General features: G+C 45.4%; 1 protein-coding gene across 1 annotated transcript; it reads left to right on the top strand.

The window, feature by feature from the left end:
• The first annotated feature begins 4,595 nt into the window (after window positions 1-4,595).
• Window positions 4,596-8,589, top strand: LOC138965851 (G-protein coupled receptor GRL101-like). Its single transcript, XM_070337947.1, has 2 exons — window positions 4,596-5,427; window positions 6,435-8,589. Exons 1-2 carry the CDS (start codon window positions 4,606-4,608, stop codon window positions 8,472-8,474), a joined length of 2,862 nt encoding a protein of 953 aa, XP_070194048.1. The 5' UTR covers window positions 4,596-4,605; the 3' UTR covers window positions 8,475-8,589.
• The last annotated feature ends 2,906 nt before the right edge of the window (window positions 8,590-11,495 follow it).

Raw genomic sequence — 11,495 nt, forward strand, 5'->3', positions numbered from 1 at the left:
AGTCTGGGTCTTCGGGATTCGGCTAGCCAAGCCTTACTACTCTACATGATAGCAGCTAGATCTCTTGTTTTCAGTGCCACAATCTTTTAATTTCAAACCGATATATTTACTGAATGTTTTGATATTGCTTCACGCCACTTGTTTTTCTTTTAGGGAATGCCATCGTCCTTCAAGTTGAATAACCCCCCACATCAACAGCCTCGCGCTTCGTTCTGTGCAGTGTGGGCACTTTTGGCTCAATTCATTTTGGAGATTGACACTGTTTCAGTTACGACATTGATTCAGTTAAAAACTCCCACTCTGCACAGAAAGTACTTCCTGTACACACAGTGCGGCTCACCACCCCAGAACTGGCCAGGCTTTTACGTGTGTTAAGACCATCGCTCCACTTAGTCACATACCAAAAATGAACAACATGGGTGCTCTATGTGGACGATTTAAATGACTTTATATATTCTTCTTCTTCTTCTGCGTTCGTGGGCTGAAACTCCCTCGTACATTCGTGTTTTTGCACGAGTGGATTTTTACGTGTATGACCGTTTTTACCCCGCCATTTAGGCAGCCATACGCCGCTTTCGGAGGAACTTTATGTATTAATTCCATAGAAAGCCACTAGACGCTTTTCAGAAATGTATTTCATAAAACATTCCAACTCACCACATCAAGCAGTCAATGTGCTGAATGTTGGTATGTGTCTACGTGGAAGACAGATCTTATCCCACGCAAAAGCTTGGCCAGATCTGAGATGGTGAGCCCAACTAATTTCACGGGAAGGAGTGTGTCTTTAAGAGGAATTCAGTACGTGTTCAAAGTGAAGACGGCTCTTATTCTGCGTAAAAGCCTGGGCAGGTCTGTGGTGGCTGCCATGACGAGTAACACGAGAGGGATGCTACCTAAAATGATGATTTAACTTAAAATTATGCCCGGCTTGCAGCATTTTTGTGTGTGTGGAGCACTTCCTCCTGACTATCTCCTTTGCCTCCTGCGTTCTGAAACGACCACGAAAACCATTTGTTGTGCAACGAACGGCTCCTATGTCTGTAAAAGATCGTTTCTCCCAAGAAAGTTATGTCAGGAGACTCTTTCGTGTTAAAAACAAAACAAAAAATGGAAGTAGAGATGAACATTAAAAAATGTTCAAATGTATGTCCATAGGATTTCTGCAGACACCGAACTGGGACGGTACCACGCAGCAGTACCCCCCTTTGATGAAAAGCTGCGTGACAGTGACTGCCCCTAAAGATCACGTCATATTTCTCAGTTTCCTCCGCGTGTCCATATTTGGTCAAGCTTGCAAAAGCGACACCCCAGACAGCGACAGCGAATTTGTAGCCCTGTACGACGGCAGCTGCTCGGACAGATCTAAAATGGTGTGGAAGCATTGCTCGATGAACCGACCGGACCCTTATCTGCACCCAGAACCTTCAGGCTCTCTTTCTCTCTACTTCGTCAGCAACGACGTAAGCGAACCGGCATCTTTCGGGTTCCGGGCTCAGTTCTCTTTCCACAATCTGAGCAGCAAACCGGAGCAGGTACGGCGAAAGTGGAACTGTTCTGTGGAACACTGGAAGGACTTTAAGCAGCATTTTTCTTGCGACCTCTTTCCCCAGTGTTTTGCGGGTGAGGACGAGGAACACTGCCCTTACACTACTTCTACGTGCGGTCCAGGATTTTTCGAAGTCTCGGGAAAGTGCTACTTGTATGCGCCCCGTCGCGGTACGATTTCTTGGGAACAAGCGTTTGCCAAGTGTGCCGATCGTGGGATGCTTTTGGCCAGTCTGGAGACCCATCAAGAGTGGAATGACGTCATCGGGTTGATTTCACGTCACGCTGATTTTACTCTGATCCACTTGGGGTTGAGGACGACAGAGTCAACTGTGCCTCAGTTGTGAGTGTAGTTTGTAGAGGTTACATGCCGAGTCTCAGTGATTATTAAAAATAATGGTCGAAGTTGGCGGATCATGAAAAATGCGAGCTTCAGCGAGCTTTTTCATGACCGCGAACTGAGACCATTATTTTTAATAATCACTGAGACGAGGTGTGTAACCTCTTTATTCCTCCTTTCTTCAGTTATTCAAAGAAAACAGGAGTTTTTGTGCGAAAGTTTGATCGAATCCGAATCACTCAACCAGTCAACCTGCGCAGGCGATCGATTAATGCGCGGTTGTATAAGTTCCGTGAAAATCATTCCATTCTGTTAACACTTCTTGTCAGTTTCCCTGTTTTGGACTAAAATCAAGTACACAGATATGCTGTTATTCTGCTGTGGCGGTAAAGGCAGATATTGTGTGTTCTGTTTATGTTTTAGTATCATTTAGGATAATGCTTTCGTCAAATGGTACTAGCAGACGAACTTTTGCACCCGTGTTCCAGCGTTAATTACTGTATGAAGTTCAGTTTTCTGGGGAAAATAGTGTATGAAACCGCTTTATGTTGTTTAAATTGATGAGATGTGTGCATTTGGTTGCGTGTGATCTGTTTATAAAATGAAATATTGTTGAAAACTGACCGTCGGATTGCAGTCTGTGTTGTCGAAGAAACTGAGTGAAAAGAAGGGGAACTACTCTTGTCGCTAGACAAAGTATGGGTTACTTGCCTTGGGAATTTGCTTGTGATAAACGTTTGTGCACTTCAGATCTAGATTCACAAAACAACCGAACTCATGGATTTTATATGGAGATTCATGTGTTCAGGCCTGTAGTTGTTAATATAAATGCGGTATGTTTGTATTGTTTGCTCCAGAGATGTATACTTCGTACGTATAGAGCGTTCGGAACTTTTCAGTCGCAAAAGTAGTACCGAAACAGAACAGCTTCTCAACCCATTGCACTATCGAGGATTCAGGCTGTTGCTGGCTCGTTATTTGTTTGGTTGCTGGGTCATTATCGAAAAATAACTAGCTCTACAAGTTTATAGAGGTAAAGAAGCAGAGGGGGGAATAAATTATAATATTATGTTTGTTTATAATTGAATATATTCTCTTTAGTTGAATCTTTGCTCGATATTTCTCGTTCTTTGTAGATTTCTGAGAGTCAATGGCGTCCGTCATTCCGTTACCTTTTACCTTATAAGTGTTTTGTTGTTGAAGATTTAGTTGTCTTATAGGTATGTCCGCTTCAACTGTTTTGTTGTAGTTTTTGTTGAAGCAAAGAAGGGCTCAGGAACCTGAATCATTTAAATGTGTTAGCTCGGACTGTTTCTTCCTGTGTTTAAACAAGAAGATCATCACAGAATCTGGCTCGTGTCCTACGTGATTTGTATATATACAGTATGTGTGATCTTTTTCAGCAAGTGTACAAGCTAGAATTTCTCAGGACGCTTTCATCTAGCAAAACCTGATGTGCCAGACACGAAACGAATGCGACGACGTGTTCTTCTGCTCGTCAGACCTTTATCACATTTCACGATTTTCTGTTCACGAGATCAGTACACATGTGCAAAGGTTCTGATGAAGCAGAATGATGCGCCTAAATCCATAATTGAAAAAACGATGTGCCTAAATCCAACCACTGATAGCAGAATGATGCGCCTAAATCCACCACCAACAGTAGCATGGTGCAACTTGATGAACCACTGGTAGCAGAATGATGCGCCTCAATTCACCACTGTGTGTGTGTGTGTGTGTGTGTGTGTGTGTGTGTGTGTGTGTGTGTTAGTGTTAGTGTGTGTGTTATCGTTAGTGTGCGTGTGTGTGTGTGTGTGTGTGTTCGTTTTAGTGTTAGTGTTAGTGTGTGTGTGTGTGTGTGTGTGTGTGTGTGTGTGTGTGTGTTAGCGTAAGTGTTAGTGTTAGTGTGTGTGTGTGTGTGTGTGTGTGTGTGTGTGTGTGTGTGTGTTAGCGTAAGTGTTAGAGGATGTGTGTGTGTGTGTGTGTGTGTGTGTGTGTGTGTGTGTGTGTGTGTGTCTTAGTGTTAGTGTAAGTGTTAGAGGGTGTGTGTGTGTGTGTGTGTGTGTGTGTGTGTGTATGTGTGTGTGTGTGTTAGTGTAAGTGTTAGAGGGTGTGTGTGTGTGTGTGCGTGTGTGTGTGTGTGTGTGTGTGTGTGTGTGTGTGTGTGTGTGTGTTGCTTTACAACTATTTGTTTTAAAAGTCACCCATTCTGCCCCGTGCTGATTTCTTTCTATGGGTACAAGTAGAGGGATGGTCTTATCCCATGCAGAAGCTAGGCCTGATATAAAATGGTGAGTCGAACTGTTTTCACGGGGAAGGATGTGCCTGTAAATGGACGTGACGATGTGGCAGGTACAGGCAGGGGCCCGGTAGCTCAGTTGGTAGAGCACTGGACTTGTGATCCGAAGGTCGCAGGTTCGAATTCGGGGCGGGACGGACACGGGTCAACTTTATGTGAAGACCCAGAGACGGAAGCCATATCTCACCCCCGTGTCACCACAATGGCACGTAAAACTGAGACCTCGGTCATTTCTGCCCAAAGTGCAGATGGCTGATACCACCCAAACACGCATACACTTGTGTATCTCATCAAAAGCCATGAGGGCGTAAAAACTCAAATGATCATATTATAACCCATATCATGTCCTTAAGAGAAGAAATATAGTAGCCTGTAGGACAGTAAGCATTCTCTCTTTCCTTGCAGGTACAGGCGGGCATGGATGTGGAACAGCAAGGTGATAGCTTATTTCGCGAGCGTGGCGGGCATGGCGAAGTTACCTGGGTGCGCCGCGCTCCCCTCCCCCCAATTCAGGTACGAAAACCCCCTCGTAACAATGCCTAACTTCACTCTTCGTCTTATTGATTGCAAAACACGCTATAAGTCTACCTACGTGTGTGAACCACCCCCGTCAAGACTTCTGAACCCGAATCGTCCACTTTTGAAGTTCGTTCCATCTTCTGAGAATGCTAGGATCAAGATATTGTCTCCTTCAATTGCCATTGTACCTGTCAAGGCCACTGCAAAGTCTTCGGAAGCTGCTTCTAAATTTGATGGACATACAACTCAATCTACCATTCCTGGTGCAACATCTGATTTGGTGCATTCCACAGTGTTTTCTCTGCATAAAGAAGCACTTTCGGGACACACTGCGTTATCTTCTCTACTGACCCCAATATCTTCCACAGACTCAGTCGTGTCTTCTGGGTACGCCACGATATCTTCAGAGGGCAACAGAAAAACGTCTTCTTCTTCCAGAAAATCCCCTATCGAGGTCGTAGCGTGTCCCAACGGGCACGTCACGCACGCGTTTTTGGCTTGTGACGTAGACAGCGCGTGCTGGAGCGCGTCATCGCAGGAGCAGTGCGTGGCGCCAGTGACGCCATTACCGCCGATGTTTAGGTGCAAGAATGGCGTGGATTCTGTGCCCTACACAATGCTGTGCGACTCTCGCGCTGACTGCCGCGACTCCAGTGACGAGGACTTCTGTGACTTCCCGTCATGCACGGGCGACAAGCCCTATTCCTGTGGAAGTGGAGGGCAGGTACGTGTTTTGTGAGTGTGTTTTGCAACCATTTTTCAGTTCCAGAATCTCTTGGTAACGCACACAAAAATCAGACACACACACACGCACACACACACACACACACACACACACACACACACACACACACACACACACACACACACACACACACACACGTTTACGTCCTAAAGCAAATGATTTCACCAGAATATCATATACACTAACATTTTCTGAAGTTACAATTGTATTTATTTTTGGACATGGCAGATTGTGAACATTTTGAAACAGCGCTTACATAATACTCATTATGCTTATTTGTTTAGAGCATGATCACTTTTACCTCTTCTGATGCTATTTCCAGCCATATCGGAAAGACACGTTACAATAAAATAAATAGAAACACACCATTACAACAAAAGTGAACCAGAAATTAAATCCTCATTCAAAAAGGGTCCTGTGCTTGCAATTGACCGGTCAGATACCCCATTCAATTACCCAACCCTCGTTTATATCATTCTGGGCATGTCATCATATTCAAAAGTATGTATCATAAAGTCTGTCCGATTGAATGTTCTACCTTTTCACACTTGTTTTAACACACTTTGAAACTATCACTTGTCTTGAAGAGGCAAAAATGAAAGGACGTGACGCAACACAGAAAATAATATACGAGAAAACGTTGGTGATAATTAACGTTGTTAGGAAATACCGATTCATGTTTGTTTCATCTGGCTTGGTTTGGTTGGAAAAGCATTTGTCTTTTTGACTTTATTTTAAGTTGTGCTGGGGTATTTTTGAGATAAGTACTGTTTGGAATGGAACATATTTTTGGCATTCAGTGGGTCTCATAAATGACCAAGCTGCTATGTGCCGTATTGACGATTGATCTCATTACCATCATCATCGTCATCGTCATCGTCATCATCATCATCATCATCATCATCATCATCATCATCATCATCATCATCATCATCATCATCATCCATAGTCCACATGTGCATATACATGTGTATGTGTTTCCCCAGTGTTTCAACTGGCGACAAAAGTGTGACGGGACGTATGACTGTGTCGATGGTTCCGACGAGTCGTGCTGCGGTGTTAGTTTCTTAGTAGTGAGACAATTCAGAAGCCCACCGCCTCCTGGCAGGATAGAAATCGATTACATCGTCAATGTCATAGCACTAACGTCCACCCTGTGTCCGAAGGGACACTTTCAATGTCCGGGCAACGGCTATTGCCTTCCTATTCACTTTATATGCAACGGAATAAAAGACTGTCCAGGTATGGAAGACGAGACTGCATGTGACAGCTACACGTGTTCGGGTTTATATCGATGCCGTGGATCCAGGATGTGCGTGGAGCTGAGAGAAGTGTGCGACGACAAGTATGAGCCCCGCTGTCCACAGTCCGACGACGAACTGTTGTGCGATTTGAGCTGTCCTGCGAACTGCACCTGCCGCGGATTGGCTTTCTTTTGTGCCGGAAAGTTCCCTGTTGGGGATCATCCATCTCTACGTTTTCTGGAAGCTCGCGGTTCTGGCTTGTCATTGGGCGAAGTGGTTAACAATACGGAACTAGTTCACTTGGGTCTAGCAGCGTGTGGGATTCGCAATCTCTCGGTGATTTTGCTGCCTCGAATCCACAGCGTGGATCTCAGTGACAATCACCTGTCTGTGCTTTCACTGCAATATTTTCAGAGGCTTCGGCATCTGCGGGAACTGATTCTGTCTGGAAACCCTTTTACTTCGTCCACCCCGGCTGACGCTTTCTCGCCTCTGCGTGGTTTCCGTCCGCTTCGCAGCCTGGATCTTTCGAGAACTCTTTTAAACTTTCTACATAAAGAAGTTATCCAAGTATTTACAGACATTAAGGTTCTGAACGTCTCGCATAGCAGACTGAGCACGCTACAGGGACTGGAAGAGTTGAAGAGTCTAGAAGAGTTGGACCTGAGGGGTTGCAAACTCACAGACTTCCAGGCAGGTATTTTGCAGAACATACTGAACCTGGAGAGGCTGTATGCAGACAACCCCAAGATGTGCTGCCCAGCTGCGCTGCCTGATGGATTCGACCTCAAGCAATGCTTCGCCCCGACTGATGACATCTCTTCGTGTGACGCTCTGCTTCGCTCCAACATCTACCGTGTTGTGCTGGCTATCTTTGCCGTGCTGGCGCTGCTCGGAAACTTGGTGTCGTTCATCTTCCGCGTTCGTCTGCCTCCTACCGCCAAGAAGCTGGGCTTTAATGTGTTCGTTACCCAGCTATGCCTGTCTGATTTCTTGATGGGGGTGTACCTGGCAATGATTGGGGTGGCTGACCAGCTGTACCTGGGTAGCTACGTGTGGCAAGACGAGGCTTGGAAGATGAGCACGGCGTGTAAGGTTGCCGGGTTTCTGTCTCTTCTGTCCAGTGAGACGTCAGCCTTAATCGTGTGCCTCATCACCGTGGAGCGCTTCCTCGTTCTACACTTCCCTTTCAGCAGACTACACTTCAAGGACCGCTCTGCTTACTTGGCCAGCAGCGTGGCCTGGGGCACAGGTCTCGTCCTGGCCTCCCTCCCTCTAATGCCTGCCACTCAGCACTGGCGGTTCTACAGCCAGACCGGCATCTGTCTCCCGCTACCCGTCACAGGAGCAGACTTCCCAGGACATGGCTATTCCTTCGGCGTCATGATCGTCTGCAACCTGGTTCTCTGCCTTCTCATCGGTGTCGGACAGTGTTTCATCTACTGGTCGGTTAAGTCTAACACGATGGCTCCCATGGCCTTTGACGCGACCCGCAAAACCAGCGACGCTGCCATCGCCCGGCGGCTTCTTACTGTCGTCATGTCCAACTTCCTGTGCTGGTTTCCCATCGGACTGTGCGGTGTGATGTCATCGAATGGTTATCCAATCCCTGGCGAGGTCAACGTTGCCATGGCCATTTTTGTACTTCCGCTCAACTCGGCGCTCAACCCGTTCCTTTACACGCTGAATATTATCTTGGAGAGAAGAGAGAAGAGGCGAGAAGAGCGACTCAAGAAGTTCTTAATTAGCGAAATCAAGTCTGACAGACTCAACAGACAGTGAAGAGAGAAAAACGATGTTGGTGGCCAGGCGTGAAGCCGAAAAGGACTTTGAAATTTCAAAAACTTGTCGCAAGTAGCAATTAGCATTATATGTTATGAACAAATAGTGCCTTTCATCTGACCTCGTTGCATGTTGGCGTGTGTGTGTGTGTGTGTGTGTGTGTGTGTGTGTGTGTGTGTGTGTGTGTGCGTATGTGTGTGTGTGTGTGTGTGTGTGTGTGTGTGTATGACTTTTTGTGTGTGTGTGTGTGTGTGTGAGTGCGTGCGTACGTGCGTGCGCGTGTGTGTGTAAGCGCACGTGTGTATGTTTGTTTGTGCATGTGTGTGTGTGTGTGTGTGTGTGTGTGTGTGTGTGTGTGTGTGTGTGTGTGTGTGTAATGGAGGAGCATGCAGACACGCAAAACAACAGGCTGATCACACTCTGCACAAGAGAACAGTCAGTAACGCACATGGGAAACTTCGACACGCAACTCAATCAGTTTATGTCTATACCGAGGTACGGTACAGGACCACTGGGCTGACGACAAAAAACACCTTTGATACGTTAATCCTGTTACACTGACCTCAGTTGGTTACTGGGTGTGCGTGTGTGTGTGTGTGTGTGTGTGTGTGTGTGTGTGTGTGTGTGTGTGTGTGTGTGTGTGTATGCGTGTATATGTGTGGTTGAGTTTTGTGGTTGTGTGTGTGTGCATGTGTGTGTGTGTGTATGCGTACGTGCGTGCGTGCGTGCGTGCGGCGTGTGTGGGTGTGTGTGTGTGTGTGCGTACGTGTGTGTGTGTGTGTGCGTATGTGCGTGGAGCGTGCGTTCATGCGTGCGTGCGTGTGCGTGTGTGTGTCAATGTGTGTGTGTGTGTGTGTGTGTGTGTGAAGGCTGATGGTAGTGACGACTCTGTGATGAGGGAGCAGACACGCACAACAACAGGTTAATACCATTAGCCTGTTTGTGTGTGTGTGTGTGTGAATAGTCAGTCAAGCACATGAGAAGCTTCGAGACGCAACTCAATCAGTGCAAGTCTATACCGAGGTACAGTGCAGGACCACTGGGCTTACGACCAAAAAAACACGTTGATACGTTAAACCTATTACACTGACCTCAGCCGGTCACTCTGTGTGTGTTTGCTTTTGATCCTCGCGTAGACGGCACCTGGGATATTGGACACGACAGCACAGAATGTACGCATTCCTGTAACACGTGAAAGGTAAGATTACTATGGCTTGACTGGCATCTTAATATTAGGACAAACAAAAATATATGTTGGTTTAGGGTAACATGACCAAAACAAAATAGGGTCGGTAGGTGGGCATTTTTATTTAAATTTTTTTTATTTTTTTCAGTCTCGGTATGGTTTGCAAAATGTGCCAGAGGTTTTTTTTTTTAATTTTTGTTGTTAAGAAATGAACAAAAAGGTTTAGCGTCGGTGGAAAAAATAGGGTTACCCTAAACCAACATTATAAGATGTTTGATGGGTTGTTGACAGACCAGCTTTTTTGTCGGTCCGATCATATCGTCGATATGCCCCCCAAGGACCGACAAAAAAGCTGGTCTGTCAACAAACCACCAAACATCGTTTTTGTCATCATTTTGGTTGTGAGAAAATAAGTGCACAATCAACCCAGGGAGCCATGCATTGAAACACGGGTTCCGTGCTGATAACTACACGAGTCCCGGTTTGATAACCAATGGCAATCAAAGCTGGCGTGTGAAAGCAACTTTCTGTGTTTTTGAGTTCATTAAATGTTGGGATGAATATGTCAGGTTTGAGGATGCGCAGTTCTGTAAGTTCATCTCGGTATTCCACCCCTCGGCTTTCTGTTGTAAATATTAAGCTGAGTGATCGAATGTGGAAGCTACGTTTGGTCAAAGGTCACAGAAGATTTGCGTCGTGCAGCGAAGGAAAGAATCGAGTCTTGTTTCCGACTCAGTACCTCTTTGTTTTTCATTAGACCTGTCATTCTGCTTGCTCGGCTTTGTTAGATGCTTGCTCGGCTTTGTTAGATGCTTGCTCGGCTTTGTCAGATGCTTGCTCGGCTTTGTTAGATGTTTGCATATCTTGTTGCTATTTTCTTTGCTTTTATTATTGCTTCTTATTTGTGCTTCGTTTATTGACACAACGTCTTATGCACGGGTCAAAATGTGTGTGTCAGGGGTCGTTTTACTTGAACTTGACGTTCGTGTTTCTCCGAACGTCTGTGTATCGAAACACAGATATACGCACTCCATGACTCTGTAAGAAGACAAAACATATCGCTAGCTTTCATTTGTTTTTGATGAATGTATGACCTTTCATGAAGTAGTTTTGTTTTTTGTTTACTTTTGCCAGTTTGCCAGTTCGTTTTTGGAACTTTGCAAAGCAGTGTCGTGTCGTCTGTTTAGGTCTGGGGAAACACCAATGAAAAGAGCCAAAGAATCCCCGAACGAAGCGCATAGCGCTGAGTTCAATAATTTTTTTCTTCTTAATCTTTTCTCCATGTAAGCCTATTCTCACGTCTCACACTTCTCTAATAAAACCGCGAAAGTATTTCTGACTAATGAAAGGGTTGGCTGGCCTTTTGATTTATTTGGTCATAACACACGTCGTACAAACACTAGCAGTGAATACCTAGTTTGTATGACTGTTAGTCCGGCCCCGGACAAGTGGGTCCACAGAACTTCCTTGGACCATGTAGCTCTGTCCCCAAACACACCTCTGTCAGCGTTGCCATCTAAGGTGAGTACAGAAATGAGTTTGCACTTGAGTGTTTATGGGAAACTTAAATGAATCGTGACCACTGCGGGATAAATGAAATTCATTAGTTTGTGCGTTATAGTAGTAGTAGCAGAACGATCGGGATTTGTTGGTAGCTAGTTGAGTTGTGTGCATTGGAAAGAATGGATAACTTTGTGTGGACAACAAGGTATATTTCCGTTCTTGTTATTGCGCACGGCAATCTTTTTATATTTAGTTAAGTTTTGACTAAATATTTTAACATCGAGGGGGAATCGAAACGAGGGTCGTGGTGTATGTGCGTGTGTGCGTGTGTG

Source organism: Littorina saxatilis, linkage group LG5, assembly GCF_037325665.1.
Source record: "Littorina saxatilis isolate snail1 linkage group LG5, US_GU_Lsax_2.0, whole genome shotgun sequence".
Classification (NCBI taxonomy): domain Eukaryota; kingdom Metazoa; phylum Mollusca; class Gastropoda; order Littorinimorpha; family Littorinidae; genus Littorina; species Littorina saxatilis.

Coding starts and splice junctions, on each gene's coding strand:
- LOC138965851 (XM_070337947.1), top strand. CDS start 4,606: ATGTGGAACAGCAAGGTGATAGCTTATTTCGCGAGCGTGGCGGGCATG. Junction 5,428..6,434: donor CCTGTGGAAGTGGAGGGCAG/GTACGTGTTTTG, acceptor GTGTTTCCCCAG/TGTTTCAACTGGCGACAAAA.